The sequence below is a fragment of the Chelmon rostratus genome, chromosome 10 (assembly GCF_017976325.1).
Source record: "Chelmon rostratus isolate fCheRos1 chromosome 10, fCheRos1.pri, whole genome shotgun sequence".
In the NCBI taxonomy this organism is placed as follows: domain Eukaryota; kingdom Metazoa; phylum Chordata; class Actinopteri; order Chaetodontiformes; family Chaetodontidae; genus Chelmon; species Chelmon rostratus.
Window position 1 is genome coordinate 26491500 of NC_055667.1, and position 18263 is coordinate 26509762.

Consider the following 18263-nt stretch of genomic DNA (forward strand, 5'->3'; position numbering starts at 1 on the left):
TAACAATGTCACTAGCTAACATTAGCAGCCATGCTAGTCACACAAACCAAACTCACTAGCTAACATTAGCAGCCATGCTACTCACACGAGAACATTATGACTAGCAAACATCAGCAGCCATGCCAGTCACAGGTGAACAATGTTATTAGCTAACATTAGCAGCCATGCTAGTCACACGGGGACAATATCACTAGCTAACATTAGCAGCTATGCTAGTCACACAGGAACAATATTCTTAGCTAACACTAGTAAACACGCTAGAGAAGAAGCCCTGGCTAACTTTCTATTGCTTGCTCTTAAATAAAAAAACAGTTTAATATTATTTGCCATAAAATGTATGAACTGGAAGCGATGCAGCCTTGAAGTGACTCTGCATGTGCTGCAGCCTAATATCATTTTTTTTGCTTAATGTTCATAAGCAGCAACAGGATGCGTCAGTCAGGATTCATAGAGCTGCTTCTTCTGGGTTTAAACTCAGTTTGTGGAGGCCAAAATAAGGATCATCTGTAAAAACTTTTCACTGAAGGAAATAGAAAGAGGATGTTTGGTGATTGAATATTAATAGAAAAAAATTCTTTATGTCTCTATGGTCGTCTGTGCAAAAAGAGCAGTCAATCGGTGGTCACTCAAATATTATTTATTTAATTAATAAGTTTTAATGCTGCGTTTCTGATAATCCAAACCCTCCTTCACTTTTAAGATTGAGTCTCTTCCTGAGTTCATTTAACTTCTGTGAAACTCGACCTGCAGACGCTTCCCAGTCTTTCAGCGTTCTGATGCTGTTTGTCTGAATTGAGGAAGATCTGAACTCCTCAGCTATTTATGTGATGAATGTATAACATGAAGCTCCTGAAGTCTGACTGACAGAGAGAAACCCTGCAGGTTGATTTTTCTAGAAATAAACTGAAGCTCACGTCTGTCTGGAAGGAAGAAGATCAACATAAATATGGATTCAAACATAAAGAAATTATCCTTTACCCTTTACTTGTATCTAGTGTTTGTGTGCGCTGCCCCCTGCTGGGAGAAAACAACAGCTACAACTCTAAACTAACTGGTGGAAGAAGTACTAATACCACAGTGTAGACATACTCTATTACAAGTAAACGCCCTGCATTCGAAAATGTATTAAAGTTCAAAAGTTTAACATCAAAATAAAAGTACTCATTATGTAGAATGGCCCATTTTACAATAATATACATAATATTATTGGATTATATTTATTGAAGCACTCATGTGTTCAACATTTGAATGTTGCAGCTGGTGAATGTGGAGCTCATATCAATGACTTTATATCCTGCAGATGATAAATGAAGCAAAAAGTACCTCTGAAATGTAGTGCAGTACAAATATAAAATGACAAGGAATTACTCAAAGTATAAATACCTCAGGCTTGTACTTGAGTAAATGTACTTGCTTAGTTTCCAGCAGTGCAGACTGCAGCTGTCTGTGATGTGAGCTGCTGACCGACTGACTCACTGTGTTTGCGTCTGTAGCTCCAGCGCCATCTCGGTGGTGAAGATCCTGCGAGTCCTCCGAGTCCTCCGACCTCTGAGAGCCATCAACAGAGCCAAAGGACTCAAGGTGACTCTGCACTGACGGTGTTTGTATTTAAAGCTCGAGCTGATGACACAGAAAGGCAGATCCCTGTAATTCTTACACAAATCTGGTTTGTTAAAAAAGCGGGAATCTGTGATTTTTTAAATGCTTGTGCTCATTTGATTTTAGTTTTGTACAAAGGTCTAATTTTTCAATAATACACTAGATAATGGATCATTTACTGGTGTAAAATGGAGGAATTAGTCAGGATCAGCGGTTAGTCAGGACCATGACCAGCAGGGTGCAGGGACCAGGAGTTGGTTAGGACCAGCAGTAAGTCAGGGCCAGGACCAGCAGATGGCTAGGACCACGAGTTAGTCAGGATGAGTAGTTTAAAGATTTAAACTTGATGTTTAAAGTGTGTGTGTGTGTGTGTGTTGCAGCACGTGGTCCAGTGTGTGTTTGTGGCCATCAGGACGATCGGAAACATCATGATCGTCACGACTCTGCTGCAGTTCATGTTCGCCTGCATCGGAGTGCAGCTCTTCAAGGTGAGACTGAAGAAGAAGAAATAAGGTTTCACTAGTTTGAATTTCAAACGTTTATTCTCACCACTAGATGTCACTAAATCACTAAACTTGTACTTGAGTAAATGTACATATATATATATATATGATGTCACTTCTTACCCCTAAATTCTGCGTAACGTCCACGTTCTGTCCGCCACGCGACCGACAGAGCTGATCGCTGCCATTCCCGCCGACCACGTTCTGTCTCTGTTCAGAATAGAGCAGATCGAGCCAGACAGGAAGTCAGGCACAACACTGTACAGAAGCTGTTAAATTTTCAAAATAAAACATCCTGTGCAGACTCCTGATCGTAGGTCAATAATAACAATTGAAACAGACAAAAAAAAAGGAGAACACGTTTAACTACGTAGCTACTCACCCGTGACAGAAGCACAAACATCAAGGAAAAATGATCAGTCAAATCTGAGCTGCCTCATAAACACTCCCCGTGAGGTTTCAGCCACGTGGAGGTCAGATCAGTTTTCTTGCCCAGGTGTGTCACCTGTGATGATCCTCTGTCTGCTGACTTCCTGTGTCTGACTCACCTTTTTATATTTAAACTGGTTTCAGGAGTCACATGTTTCCTCGTTTGTGTTTCAGGGTAAATTTTATCGCTGCACCGACGAGGCCAAACACACTCCTGAACAGTGCAAGTAAGAGTTTAACTCTTCAAGTGTCAAACAGCTTCTGTCGCAAATACTGAGACATGACGTCACTGTGTGTGTCTGTCTCTGTGTGCCTCTGTCTGTCTCTCTGTCTCTCTGTGTGTGTCTCTGTCTCTGTGTGTCTCTCTGTCTGCGTGTGTGTGTGTCTCTGTGTGTCTGTTTCTGTGTGTGTCTGTCTCTCTGTCTCTGTTTGTCTGTCTCTCTGTGTGTGTGTATCTGTCTCTGTGTCTCTGTCTGTCTGCCTTTGTGTCTCTGTGTGTCTGTCTCTCTGTCTCTGTTTCTGTGTCTGTCTCTCTGTGTCTGTCCGTGTGTGTCTGTCTCTCTGTCTCTGTTTGTCTGTCTGTCTCTGTGTGTCTGTCTCTCTGTGTGTGTCTCTGCTTCTGTGTGTGTCTGTCTCTCTGTGTCTTTGTGTATGTGTATCTGTCTCTGTGTGTGTCTGTCTTTGTGTGTGTGTCTGTCTCTGTTTCTCTGTGTGTCTCTCTGTGTCTCTGTCTGTGCGTGTTCAGAGGGACCTTCGTGGTGTATAAAGATGGAGATGTGAACCATCCGATGGTCAGAGAGAGAATCTGGCAGAACAGTGACTTTAACTTTGATAACGTGTTGATGGGGATGATGGCGCTCTTCACCGTCTCCACCTTCGAGGGCTGGCCCGCGTGAGTATTCAATTCAAACTTTATTAACGGTGTTAGAACAGAGACAGACTGACAGATATTCAACCCCTCGCTCTCCAGCCTGCTGTACAAAGCTATCGATGCTAACGGAGAGAACTCCGGTCCCATCTACAACTATCGAGTGGAGATCTCCATCTTCTTCATCGTCTACATCATCATCATCGCCTTCTTCATGATGAACATCTTCGTGGGTTTCGTCATCATCACCTTCAGAGAGCAGGGCGAGCAGGAGTACAAGAACTGTGAGCTGGACAAGAACCAGGTGAGCAGCCTCACCTGGATCGCTGCAGGTGCTAACAGGAGCTGCTAACAGCTAATTCAGCATTGACTCCATGTGATCAACTACAGCTCAGTGTGACTCGCTGAAGCCACGGCAACATTCCACTTCCTGTTCACGAGTGTGTGACGGTAGAGGTGAACTTTGTGTTTCTGTCTGCAGCGTCAGTGTGTGGAGTACGCTCTGAAGGCTCAGCCGCTGAAACTTTACATCCCAAAGAATCCGGTTCAGTACAAGTTCTGGTCCATCATCAACTCGACAGGATTCGAGTACGTCATGTTCGTACTCATCCTGCTCAACACTGTCACTCTGGCCGTTCAGGTGAATAACACGCTCTTTGTGTTTGCTGTCCGCCATTAGCCCCGCCCCCTCAGATCTGAAATGATGAATCCTTTTTTTCCTCTCCTGCAGCACTATGAACAGTCCAAAACCTTCAGCCACATCATGGACATCCTCAACATGGTGTTTACGGGACTCTTCACTGTGGAGATGCTGCTGAAGCTGCTCGCTCTCAGACTCAGGGTGAGAAAACCAAACACGCCTGCTGCCACAAACACTCACTACAGCACCGAATGTGGATTCATCTGTCACGGAAAATAGTCCCAACTATTGCTCTGTTTCCAGTGTGAAGCTAATGAGGCTAATCAATGACTGTGAACGTGTTCTGCTGTAGAAACGTCTTGCGTCTCTTTGTCTTCCAGCATTACTTCATCGACGCCTGGAACTCGTTCGATGCTCTCATCGTGGTCGGCAGCGTTGTCGATATCGTCGTCACGGAGTTCAGTGTGAGTAAGCTACATTCTGATTGGCTGACAGCTGTTCACTGAAAACATTCACATGATGCGGCTGGCAATGGTGGAGGTCGTAATGACCTGAAGTCCATCAGTGTGTAATCTCTGCGCTGCCCCCTGCTGGTACTGACAGCAATAACACTTTCACTTCAGGTTTAATCTGTATCATCACGTCAACACCCATCAAATATTTCCTGTCTCACTCACCTGTGTGACATCAGGATGGTTCTATACTGAGTTTTAATGGAGGAAACGAACAGAGCAATTACTGAGTCACAGTCATTTACATGAGACGCACTTCAGCAGTCCAGTGAGGACAGACTGAAGACACCTGACAGGAAGGACATGTCCAACATTTAAGAAAGAACTGAAGCTGTTCAATAAGCCTGCCTCTCTGTCTGTCTGTCTCTGTCTGTCTGTCTGTCTCTGTCTTACTCGCTCTCTCTCTGACTGCCTCTCTGTCTGTCTCTCTCTGTCTGTCTGTCTGTCCCTCTCTCTGTCTGTCTGTCTGTCCCTCTCTCTGTCTGTCTGTCTCTGTCTTACTCTCTCTCTCTCTGACTGCCTCTTTGTCTGTCTGTCTGTCTCTGTCTTACTCTCTCTCTCTGACTGCCTCTTTGTCTGTCTGTCTGTCTGTCTCTCTCTGTCTTACTCTCTCTCTCTCTGACTGCCTCGCTGTCTGTCTGTCTTTCAGAGTGGAGAGGACAGCTCTAGGGTGTCAATCACCTTTTTCCGTCTATTTCGAGTGATGCGATTGGTCAAGCTGCTGAGTAAAGGGGAGGGGATTCGTACGCTGCTGTGGACCTTCATCAAATCACTGCAGGTGAAAGGGCGGGGTTACTTGTGAGGGGCGGGGCTAACAGAGAGCTTGCTCCAGGGCACAGCGGCAGCAGTCTAACCTCCTCCTCTGTCTCCCCCCCAGGCTCTGCCATACGTCGCTCTGCTCATCGCCATGATCTTCTTCATCTATGCTGTCATCGGGATGCAGGTGAGGTGATACAAAGGTGATCCTGCAGGAGCTGTTTGTGATGAAATGTTAACAAGGCAAAATATGAAGGAATAAAGAGCTGCTGCAGCCGAGAATTGAACCTCTGACATTTACCCTCTTCTCTCACCTTCTGTCCGTCTGTCAGACGTTTGGAAAGGTAGCGATGCAGGATCACACTCAGATCAACAGAAACAACAACTTCCAGACTTTTCCTCAGGCTGTTCTCCTCCTCTTCAGGTCAGACTTTTTTCTTTTTATGTCCTCGTCTTCTTCTGAGACTTGAAAATGAATCTTGTGATCGTCTCTGTGCACCAGAGAGACTCTGCTGCTCATACAGCCCTGTTTCCAAAAAGAAGGGACGCTGTGTAAAACTAAACTACAAACAGAAAGTGATGATTTGTAAATCACTGGAACTCGATATTTTTTAAATAAATGTCATTGTTTTTGAAAATCATATCCTCATTTAGAATCTGATGCAAAGTTGGGACAGTGGCAACAAAGGTGGACCGAGGCGAAGTGGAAAACTGTCCTGTGGCCTGGAGCATTAGAAAACGTAAAATATAAATAAACCCCGAACTGTTGAGCTGCTGAAATTTCTCAGTTTCAACATTTGATATGTTGTTTTTGTGCTATTTTCAATTAAACATGGAGTTTCAGTGTATTGTAAAACATCACTTTCTGTTTGTAGTTTGTAGAAGTGAAAACTGTGAAACCTACATATGATCCAGTTTTCTGTCTCCTCCTCAGATTTCTGCTTTTAATCCGTCTCAACAACTTCATGTCCTTTAAAATGAAAAGAACAGCTGTAGCTGCTAACGGCTAATGGCTAACGGCTAATGGCTAACGGCAAGACGAGACGAGACTTGTGTTCCTCCACTGACTCAGGTGTTCAGTGTTCTGTTACCTGGATGTTTGTGTGTCTGCAGGTGTGCTACAGGTGAGGCGTGGCAGGAGATCATGTTGGCCAGTCTCCCAGGTAAACGCTGTGACCCCGAGTCGGACTACGAACCAGGAGAAGAGTTCAGCTGTGGAAGCAACTTCGCCATCGTTTATTTCATCAGCTTCTTCATGCTGTGTGCTTTCCTGGTCAGAACACACACACACACACACACACACGCGCACACACACACACACACACACACACACACACACACACACACACACACTCACTGTCTCTTATCTTGTCTCTGTCCACTTCAGATCATTAACCTGTTTGTCGCTGTCATCATGGACAACTTCGACTATCTGACACGTGATTGGTCGATTCTGGGGCCGCATCATCTGGATGAGTTTAAGAGGATCTGGTCTGAATATGATCCGGAGGCCAAGTAAGAGCGATTTCATGTCCGTGGGTCCAGTACAGACAGATCCAGGATGTGGTTAGGTTAGCTTAGCTTAGCACAAAGCCCAGCAGAGGGAAGCTGACCCGTCTGATCAGTGAGTGGACAGTGGAGAGATGACAGCACATGAAGGGACAGGGGGACAGGGGGACAGGACGACGCTGAGCAGAAACTGATCCTTTAACAGAGAAACTGACAGAGCAAAACATCTAAAAACACAAAAATACAGAAACTCACACATATGATCACGTCATAAAATGTGATGATAGAACATTACTTTATATAGATTTGAGTACTCAGTACTAAAGTAATAAAGCAGTAAAAATGTTCTCTTCCACCTCTAACTACAAAATCAACAATCAATCAATAACAAAGATCCATAAATATAATAAAATATTACTAATAGGGGCCATTCTGTATGAACAGTGCTTGATACTTATTTACTCTTGATACTTTAACTCTGTACTTAGATACAATTTGAATCCAGTACTTGTGATGGACTATTTGTGTACTTTCTGTAGCTGGGTGAAGGATCTAAGTGGTGTTGTGTTGTACTCCTCAGGGGTCGTATTAAACACCTGGACGTGGTGGCTCTGCTCAGGAGGATCCAGCCTCCTCTGGGCTTCGGGAAGCTCTGTCCTCACAGAGTGGCCTGTAAGGTAAAGCATGCTGCGCTCGGTCCAGTTCATCCCGTTCAACATGTGTTCCACTGGTTTGTCGGGCAGGGGGTCACGTGACTGTTGAGTTTCTCTGACCTCGTCACTTCCTGCAGGGGGAGGAGTTTTATGCTTGTGCAGGGCGACACGCCGTCACGTACTAACAGTAGACTCTGCTCCTCTTCCTCTCTGCCAGCGGCTGGTAGCGATGAACATGCCTCTGAACGCTGACGGGATGGTCACCTTCAACGCCACGCTCTTCGCTCTGGTTCGCACCGCCCTCAAGATCAAGACTGAAGGTATCTGATTGGTCCAGAGCAGCAGGAAGTAAAGGAGCAGAGTAGTTGGTGATGATGACTCTGTGTTTCTGTGTGAAAAACACGGTGACAACATCAAACTTCTTAATGTTCAATTCATCACACATGAACACAGCTTCACCGGAATTTAACTCTGACCCCGCCCATTGTGTGCTGTTGCTAGGTAACCCTGACCAGGAGAATGAGGAGCTGAGGGTGATCATCAAGAAAATCTGGAAGAGAATGAAACCAAAACTCCTGGATGAAGTAATACCACCACATGAAGGTACTAATACTACTGGTACTACAACAACTACTGTTTGTACTATGAGAAACACAAACAACAAACACTGTTAGTTCTATGACAAACACTGCTAATACTATACAAACAGTGCAAACACTAAAAGAAATAGTACTACTACTACTACTACTACGAACACCACAATGCTAATACAAATGGTACTAATACTGAATACTGCTGGGAATCCTACTGACTGACCTGTCTGATCTGTCTGTCAGAGGAGGAAGTGACAGTCGGGAAGTTTTATGCGACCTTCCTGATCCAGGATTACTTCAGGAAGTTCAGGAAGAGGAAAGAAAAAGGAGATCTGACCGGAGAGTCTGATGCCACCAACCCGTCTGCTGTCCAGGTCTGTCTGTCTGCATGTCTGTCTGTCCATCTGTCTGTCTCTCTGTACATTGGTGACACCATGAGAACATGATCTCAATAAAATAAGGGTAAACTGTGTGTGTGTGTGTGTGTGTTCAGCTGTGTAAAGCCGGTCTGAAGACTCTGCAGGATCTGGGTCCAGAGATGCGTCTAGCTCTGAATGAGGACCTGGAGGAGGACGAGGAGGAGGTCCTGATGGAAGAGGAGGAGGAGCTGGAGGAGAACGCCGCCTATAAGGTTTAACTTAGTTTTAAAAAGTCCTTTAAAGTGATGCTGGAGTCCAGATGTTTGGTTTCTCTGTATGCAGCTGATGCTCTCTGGGTCTCTGCAGGGTGAAAATGGTTTTGGACCCGAGAAAGAGAGACGAGGCTCCATACTGACCACGCCCACAGGTAAACCGCTACACTGCATCATGTGACTTTATCACGTTACTATGGTTGTTGTGGAAGAAGAGGAAAGCTGTTGAACAGTACTGATGTACAGTCTGTCCACCCCCACCTCCTCCGTCTGCCTGCAGGTCCCGGTGGCGTTGTTGGGGACGGCGGCGTGTCCAACGGAGGCCTGATTCACCGGGTCGGTTCTCTCACCAAGATGCCAAACGGCAGCGAACATGACGAACATTATTGCCGTGGAGACAACATGAGGTCATCTGTCAATCATCACCATTCCCACCGCCCATCAGTGAAGAACGGCCTGCTGGACCATCACAAGAGACCATCATACTACAAACATGGAAGGTACGCACTCATACTGCTGAGCTCCGGGACAATAAACACTTCTGTGTGTCGGGGGCTGTTTGTTTTGATTGACAAATCTCTCAGCCAATCACAATCTTTTTTTCTGCAGGAGGGATTCGAGGGACAGATACTGGAGAAACGGAGACAGGGAGGCGTACGGAGAGCAGGGTTACTACAGCAGAGAGGAGGACACTGACAGCATCACCTCCAGAGACAGGTATACAGACAGACAGGTAGACTGGTGGACAGACAGACAGACAGACAGGTGCACTGACAGATGGCAGACAGTTATTCTGTGTGCTGATGTGTGTCCTTGCAGACATTACCCCGACGAGCCTCCTCTGTACAGAGACCACTACGATGGCCACGCCTACACCAACAGTAGCTACGGTAACGGCTACAGTGACGGCAGGAGGACGACCCGGAGACGCCTACTTCCTGCCACGCCCACAGGTGAGAGGATGTCCTACCCAAAAAAACACTGTGATGTCACAGCTTGTTAGAGTTATAACGACATGTGATGAGAGTTAATAAAATGAAGCTGAGGTGAGATTAGAGGAGATGAACTCCGATGACATCAGGCTGACGTAAAATGAGAACATAAGACGACACAATGACGACATGAGAGCAGCTAAAATCACAAAATGAGCTCATGTGGAAGCAGTGAAAGACTTATTTCTGTGATGGAATAACATTCTGTTGTCGTCAGATCTTTTGATTATCTCATGGCATCCATAAAATGGACATGAGATTAGAGGACACTGGATTAGACGATATTTAAAAAAGATAACTGTCGGTGAGCTATCGCTCAGCGTGACATCATCATCGACAGCTGAGCAGGTGCGTTTGTTTCGTTGTTGTCTGTCAGGTCGGAAGCCGTCATTTAACATCCAGTGTCTGAGGAGGCAGGGCAGCAGCGACGACCTGCCGATTCCCGGGACATACCACCCCACCTCACCGCCACGCCGCACACGCGCACAGGTAACACACATACAGATTACACACAGGCAACACACACACACATAGGCAACACGTAGCACACACACAGGTAACCTACAGGTAACATACACACTCATACAGGTAACACACACATGTGACACACACACAGGTGACCTACATACAGGTTAAACACAGGTAACACACAGATAACAGACAGGTTACACACTCCCCTCTTCTTCCGTCAAGTGTGACCCTCCTCTCGTCCTCTTCCTTAGCAGATGTTCAGCAGTTACGAGTCTCGTCACTCCTCCGGTCGCTCCTCAGTGGCGTCCTCGGCGTCCTGGGCGAACCCGTGTCCTCGCCGTGGTCGCCTTCTTTACGCTCCTCTCATCCTGGTAGAGGAGGAGGGCAGCCCACCCTGGGGGGTAGGAAGGGGTGGAGGCGGAGGAGGGGCAGGAGGAGGAGAAGGGAAGAAGGGAGGAGCAGGAAGAGGTAAGGAGACTGGACACAACTCAACCTGAGATGTCCCAGAGGGCTCAGTGCTAACGCTTTAGCATTCCCTGTGTCGAACAGTGATTGTAGCTTGTCTGAATGGGTATGAATTAGATTTTTTTATTTTGTCCTGTACTGTAAATTCTAGAAGCTGGACTTTAAAAGGCCTGCATAAACTAATAAAGGTTAGTTCCTTATAAAGTTAGGATAAAAGCATTGAGGGCAGCGTAATTACCTGGTAAATAAGTAAGTAATAAGACCTGGTTCCATTTTGTGCTTCTAACAGGCAGTTGGGTCTGCTTTATGCATGAATTTTGGCCCAGCTGGGAGTACATCACATGCCTGATGGCCTTTGCCTCCGGTGATAACCTATAGCAAAGCTAGTAAGAGGGTGTAGCACATACAAAACGGAAATAGTAGCTACTGGATGTCAGTCCAGCTTCACTGATAAATATTAGGGATGTAACAATACCAAAAACTCATGGGACAATAATACCTCGATAAAAAGCCCATAATATGATATTTATTTCGATATTTTAAAAAAAGCAAAGCAAGAAAGAAAAATTTGCCCTTTATTAATAGATTAGTGTTTACAGCATTTTTTATTAATATAAAACTAGTTTTTAACTTAAAGTGCTTCTGCTTTTCTTCTTTCATAAAATAAAAGTTGCCAACCATGAGCTAAGGATGTGCAAAAATTGGCATTGAATTGTTTTGGTAATGTAAGATTGAACTGGTCTTATTGACAACTGTGATTGCGCCCTCTGCTGTTCAAAGATAAACAATACAATTTTTAACAAGGAAAGATAGTAAGTAACTTTGTCACGGCAGATAGCGTTGCAGATCCACGATGGCATCGAGCCATATTTTTAGCGCAATATCACGAGATTCGATAAATCGTTACATCCCACATAAATATAATAGGATAACATCTGTATTGCAATGAAAATGTATGTTTTCTGATAATAATGTCTAAAGGAAGCATGTGTAGGGTGAATAGAATTGGTCCAAGAACAGAACCTTGTGGAACTCCGTGACTAACGGGGGAATCATTACGCTAAACTACTGGAGAATTTCATTACCCATTAATTTTACAAAGGAAATCAAACAGTGTATGGGACTCATTTAAATCACCTCACTTAGTTTTGATATTGGATATTATTTAGACGCGTCCGTCAGCGATGGAAGCAATGCAACAATTCATGTGACGACAACCAGTTTGTTGACACTTCTGCTATTTTTCTCATCGACTAAAAGATACATGATTTCTCAAACTCTTAATTACAACGAGGAGGTAAAGTAACAATTCTTCCCACTTAGATGTTCATCATTACAGTTAGAACAATATGATGTGAACAGGGCAATAATTCATCGAGTATTGTACCTTTACTGCGTACGTATACAGGGTTTCACCTCCGGTCTCACACTGCCCAACCACACTGAGCTCAAAGCACAAACTACACACAGCAAAGTAATCCAGATAAAAACCTGTGGATATGTTACCGACTGTTAAACTCACCAGGTTTGTTCGTGTCTGTCATCCATCAGGCGTCAGTGTGACAGGTGCAGCACCCAGACCGGCCTGGTACGGTGGCCCTGCAGGGACATCAGGTAGGAGGGAGGAACAAACGCACAACAAATGACCTTTGAAAGTCTTTAAAATGTAATCAGAGCAACAAGGCTGTTATCTTTGTTAGTGTGTATCTGAAGGTGTCATGTAACTGTTGTTGTGTTGTAGCTCCTCCTCCATACAGAGCTTACACCACCCTCAGAGTTCCCTCGCAGCTCGGCGCCCAGCTCACTGAGAAACGAGGATCAGCCGACAGTCTGGTGGAGGCGGTGCGGAAACATTGACTGATTACTGATACTGATCGTTAACTTCCCATCAGGCTGTCGTCACTGATTCCTTGTTCTCCTCTCTGCAGGTTCTGATCTCAGAGGGTCTCGGTCTTTATGCTCGAGATCCAAAGTTTGTGGCGTTTGCCAAGCGGGAGATCGCCGACGCGTGTCACATGACGGTGGACGAGATGGAGTCTGCCGCCAGCGACCTGCTCGGCACGGGGAGCCACAGTTTCCTCAGCAACTCAGCCACTGACCCCGCCGCGCTCTACAGCGATGAGGAGCCAATCAGGACGGGCCGTGACGAGGACGAGCTGGCTGACGAGATGACCTGCGTGACATCATTTTGATGGACTGAAGCACTTGACCAATCAGAGATAAGACTGAGATGAGGGCAGGGCTTACTTGAAGTTACACTGACTGATTTTTCACCAATGGGAGGAAAGTGATTAAAGGTTAAAGGTCATCATGGAGGTAAATTTTAGTAAAGGTAGTAAAGGAAGAATGGTGTGAAAAGAGAGAAGGAAGACATTAAGAGCTCGAGGTGAAGGACTATTTTCTGAGTCGACTCGTGAAAAACCGATGGAAGATGGCCACCAGCAAAGCATGACTCAGTGCTGTCATGTTGTCATGGTGACGCATTTCATCAGCTGGTTACCGCGGTGGATGCCGCTAAGCTGGACAGAATCACACTTTACCCACAATGCATTGATGCGAGTTCGCAAGTTGTATCGTCATTTTATAATTCTCTGACAGGAAACAACTGGTTTAGGTCCCATTTCCACAGTTACTGTTAGGATGCTAAACAAAGATTAGCATTGTACTGTAGCTAGCCAGGTTAAGATGCAAATTGTATCCACAACCTCAAAATATAGCACTTCACAGCAAGCTAGCTGAGCACCAAATTTCAACCGCCATTCACACAGCAGTTAGCCTGCATCAGTTGTCATGATTCGATAAATGATGACTGCTTTACTAGCAGCTAACTGAGCTACATCAGAAGTGAAAAAAACACACCAATGCCAACTAATAGCCCAGTAAAAACCAGCAGCTGTGTAGCGTTAGCTCAAGCTCCGAGAACAGAAAGAACCAAACACTGCCAGCTAACCGCAGAAGACATTATCAGGCAGTTACTTTTGCATAGCACTGAGTTCAGATGGAGTTAGCCCTGCAGTTACCGCTAACCAGCTTAATAAAGATCGTGCCATAACTGATTAGCTTGAAACGCAAACTCTGCCTCAAACATGGGTGTAGTGCTGCCAGAGCGCACCTGAACAACACTCCATTTTTTTTCTCCAGGTGAGGAAACAGAATTTCATAATTCACATAATCAGGAAATTGAAATTCATGTAAATATTTTTAATCGCTCAAAGATCCAATCATCATTAAAGTGTGTGTCGCACAAGAGAGCCAATAAAAAGTGGACTGGTCAAAGTTGTCATATTGACATTTAAGGTGTGTTGGTTGATTCATGAAGTCATCTCACGCAATGCTGATTTTCGGGACAGGAAGCATTATAACACACACTCACAAAGGCTGTGTTTTGCTTCCTTTATGGTTGCTCAAATCGATCAAAACCGAGAAACCACAAAGAGCTTTTATATAATACCAAAAGTTGTTCATAAGGGTGAAAAATGCAAGAAATTAATCAAAAAACGTCAGAAAAATGTCTTATTAACTGTCTGCAGTCGGTGGAAGATTAGCTATTGTTTTACATCTGTGGTTATCAGCGTTAGCAGTTTCACAGGTGAACATAAATAATGTACCCGGGCTCGTTTTGTCGTGACGATCTACGTCTTTGGTGGCGTTTCACTTGACCTTCGCGAGCAGACACCCGTGACATACATGTCAATATTCAGCTCCTCACAGGACAATAAAAGCTTCACCCTCACAAAAATGAAACGACAGTCATCCCGGAGAAACCGAACCGCTAACAAACCAGTTGTACTCCTCCACACTTTTGTAAGCTTTCATTTGGTTTCTAGAGTAGAACGACGTCTGAATGAGCAGGTAGTTTGTTTTATCTGCTGCCTCAATAGCAGGAGAAAAGTCGCTCTTCTTCATAACGTAAGAGGCACATCCAACATATGTTCTGATTTTCTGTTTATACCTTTATCTCATCATTTCATCCAAACTAGCACAGTAAGAACTTTCCTCCATCTCCTCCATTGCGGTTTTCACTTCCTGCCCTCCATCTGAATTTAACACCATGTGACTGCTAACAACCTATTAGATCAAAAGTGAAAAACACATCCGCACCAACAACTTTAAACATGTCTGACGCTAATGAAGACAGCCTAGCTAACAAATATTAGCCAGCTACATTGCTCACACGTTAGCCACTGTTACTGTTGTCTCCAGTCCAAACCTGTCTGTCTTTTACTGTTGCAAAACGTCAGAACAATAACCACAAGAAAACTTAAGAAGTATGAAAAGAAGTTTGTGAGCGTGATGTTGAACTCCACAAGTCGAATAAATACAAACGAGAACAACCGATGATGAAAGTCAAAGTGAATTCTATCTGCTTGCTGTTCAGACGTGCACGGAGGTGTTCAGTGTGATCCAGTCAGCTGAGCTTCCACCTGCTCTCAGGTGTGTTTCAGAGGTGACCCCTGAGGTTTTACATGTATGCTGTACAATGATGTGTTGAACGTCCGGCCCTGCGGCTCGCTGAGCAGTGTGGACGATGAGGTTTCTCATTTTTATTAATGTGTATTTTTATTCTCATCAGTGAAGTTGTTGTCTTGAATCAGACGATGAACCTTTTTGTTTATTTGTTGTTTTTTTATTGGACCAGAGAAACTGAGTGTTTGTTCAGTGTATTAAGCTTTTCTTTTTTTAAATGTTTGAAGTTTTTATTCATTCTGACAGAAAGAACTGAGTTTTTGTTTGTTTCATTCTCAGCAGCCGACAGTCCGGTGGTGTTTTTGTCTGTTAATTTTTGTGTTTCCGTCATCTTTGACTTTTTCTATCCAGCAGTTTGGACAGTTTCCCAGCAGTTAAGGGCTTTTCAATTCCACGCCTGGATTCCCCAAAAATCCTCCTCAGACATTGAGAACTGCTATGTTCAGCTGAGAAACAGCTCTGTCTGAACCTTCGTTTACCTCAAATAAAGACTGAAAACAAGATGCTATCTGACTCGATGTTCTTTCTTTTTTAGTCTTTAAATTGGTATAATTGGTGTTTTTAATAAGTCACAGATATAGTTTTAGGTAGGCCAAGCCCTGCACAGACAGTCGAAGTGAAAGCAGAACTTCCAGGTTCTGATCCAGACGTAAGAAAATCTCATTCTACAATCTCTAACAAAACTAAAAATACAGCCTTGGAACACAGCAGTATATTGAGCGGCTTGCTTCATATCTTTAAGGGTAAGATAGATAATTAGATGGCAGTTTCTTGAAAACCAGTCGAATATTGTTGTTCATTCAGGAATTCTGTTTTTAGTGGTCTTAAAGGGGCATTTGAACTGCTGTGAAGATGCTGTTTTCATAAAACTGGCCTGCCTATGCAGAAGACAGACGCAAATATTTTTGAAGTTGGTGCTAAATGTCGAGTGAAGGGCTGGGGTATTCTGTTCTGCTTCAAAGGTAGAAAACCTGTAACAACCACAATGCACTGGGCCCATTAAACGCTCCAGCCGGTGGGTGACGTTCTTGGTTTTGAGTTGTCCAGTTTCAAGCAGGAAAATGGCGGCAGAGAAATATTCGATGCAGGGTTAGGGTCTTGGTTCATATTTGATCAGCTCCGCCTGGTTGGACTTCGCTTGAGAGGCGGCTGGATCCACGAGATCACGTGAGACGAGGATTCAGAGAGAAAAGATGTTTCCTTCCCAGATGGTTCTGTGTAACAAACCATCTGTCACATCAGGTTAGAGTTTCACACTTTGAGTGTCATGGGTGTCTTCCTGGGATGTGAGGGAGAGTCACATTTTATATTTGATCAAATGCAGGTGAAGCTGATCACATCTCAAATTACACAAACAGACACACCGCCACTTCCTGTGTAGACAGGAAGTTAAAAGACAAAATGATGGAGTGTCTATGGGTGGTAATGATCTGTGGCAGCTCAGTCAGGGCTGACATGTTCTCAGCTCCCTCTGCTGTCTGTCTGATGTCACTGCAGGAGCTTCAGACTCAGTTTGGCCTGAAAGACTTCAGGTCCAGAGGTTCAACATCTGGACCCAGTCCTCACATCTGCCAGCCTGAGGCTCACTCATCAGCTTCAGTTCAGCAGTAAACTGAATAACAACGCATTTGTTCTGTCTTTTCTTTATCTTCTGTCTGTTTGGGGCTGGGGGACATTTCCCATGTATCCCTGCGTTGAACACTAATTAAACAACTTTACATTCTTTACTGTTGGCACATGTTTTTATTTGCTTTTTGAAACATTCATTTACTGCTCATGATGATAGTCTGGCCAGAAACTCACTGTGCAGCAATGAGATATAATGAACGATATTATTAACTGGAAATGTTCTTTTTGAAAGTGAACTAAAATCTGTCCAGAGAGCTCTCATTGTGTTCTTTCGTCTGCTTTGATTTTCTGCAATTTCTAATATCCCAACATAAAGTCTAACTGCTGATTGAAGCGTGTCTCCACATCAGCAGTATTAAAAGGTTGAGTTTTTGACTGCTAACAGCATTATTATAAAAATGATAAAATTAAAAGGTGTTTCAAATGTTTTATGGTGAAGAAATACAGTCAGTTTTTTTGTTAGAGCTCAGTGAGGTCACAATGTGTCATAGAAACACTAAATGTAAACAGAAACAAACAAACTGCCCTTTGCCTCAACACATTTCAATATTTCATGTTTTAATCAATTCAATTCAAAGCTGCCAAAGCATCAATACAATTTGCCAAAAATATATATATATAATATTATAGTACAGTAAGTATATGCTTGAAAAATAATCATAATATAGCACCTTTCATGCAAGACATGCAGGTCAAAGTGTTTTACAACAAAGAAATCACATGCAGACAATTCTTCGCATAAAAAGACAGAATGCTCATATAAACAGGGAGAGAAAATGTAGAATAAGAATAAAATCCACTATATTACAATAAAAAATGAAACAGAATAAGGATGAAAACAAAGACAGTGCATGAGATGAGGTGGAAATAAAACCACTGAACAATAGTAATAAAATAAAGTTAAAAGTAGAGAACATACAATGCATTAAATCAAATAAAATCCATCATGTATAAAGGAGGGCAGCTGTGCAGGCCTGGACCAGGAAGTCCAGGACGACAGAAAACCCACAGAGAGACAAGACTCTGCAGCTCAACTATGAATCAGATCCAAGAGCAGATCGGGTTAGTCCAGTTCCAGCTGCTCTGCACTGGCCTCCTGTAACATTCAGAACTGATCTGAGGTTCATCCTCCTTGTATAAAAAGCTCCTCATTGTCAACTCCCTCGTTTATTACTACTATTATTAAATGGTTTTATTTTCCAATTATTTCCAGTTCATGTTCATTCTGTCGCTTTCAGCTGCATTTCTTGTATGGGAGGTGCCACACAAATAAAGTTTTTTTTATCACTGTTATTATTTGACCCACTCTGACTCTCTCTACACACACACACACGCGCGAGCGAGCGCGCGCGCACACACACACACACACACTCACTGTGAAATATTTTGCTTTGTGTGAAAACGGTTGTTTGATCTCTGAGGAAAATCAGAAACTCGATCCGGATCAAGCCGCACTTTCTTATTTTTGCGTCTAAACGCGGTGAAAATTCATTTGGAAGAGTAGAAACATTAGAGATGAGTATGAGGAGCAGGAACAGTGCGCAGC

The 18263-nt window shown here is 43.9% G+C and overlaps 1 protein-coding gene across 1 annotated transcript in view; it reads left to right on the plus strand.

The window, feature by feature from the left end:
* The window catches only part of cacna1fb (calcium channel, voltage-dependent, L type, alpha 1F subunit), a 36699-nt gene extending 23886 nt beyond the window's left edge, over positions 1–12813 (plus strand). Inside the window, exons 25-50 of the mRNA XM_041944968.1 lie at positions 1494–1581; positions 1980–2087; positions 2706–2758; positions 3277–3423; positions 3502–3703; positions 3881–4039; positions 4130–4240; positions 4420–4503; positions 5201–5329; positions 5429–5494; positions 5640–5731; positions 6421–6580; positions 6695–6822; positions 7397–7493; positions 7687–7789; positions 7971–8072; positions 8306–8436; positions 8556–8693; positions 8788–8848; positions 8974–9193; positions 9303–9410; positions 9513–9646; positions 10062–10174; positions 10411–10624; positions 12363–12463; positions 12550–12813. Of these exons, the coding sequence (XP_041800902.1) occupies positions 1494–1581; positions 1980–2087; positions 2706–2758; positions 3277–3423; positions 3502–3703; positions 3881–4039; positions 4130–4240; positions 4420–4503; positions 5201–5329; positions 5429–5494; positions 5640–5731; positions 6421–6580; positions 6695–6822; positions 7397–7493; positions 7687–7789; positions 7971–8072; positions 8306–8436; positions 8556–8693; positions 8788–8848; positions 8974–9193; positions 9303–9410; positions 9513–9646; positions 10062–10174; positions 10411–10624; positions 12363–12463; positions 12550–12813 (3313 nt within the window). The remainder of the gene's footprint in view (positions 1–1493; positions 1582–1979; positions 2088–2705; positions 2759–3276; positions 3424–3501; positions 3704–3880; positions 4040–4129; positions 4241–4419; positions 4504–5200; positions 5330–5428; positions 5495–5639; positions 5732–6420; positions 6581–6694; positions 6823–7396; positions 7494–7686; positions 7790–7970; positions 8073–8305; positions 8437–8555; positions 8694–8787; positions 8849–8973; positions 9194–9302; positions 9411–9512; positions 9647–10061; positions 10175–10410; positions 10625–12362; positions 12464–12549) is intronic.
* Positions 12814–18263: the final 5450 nt, after the last annotated feature.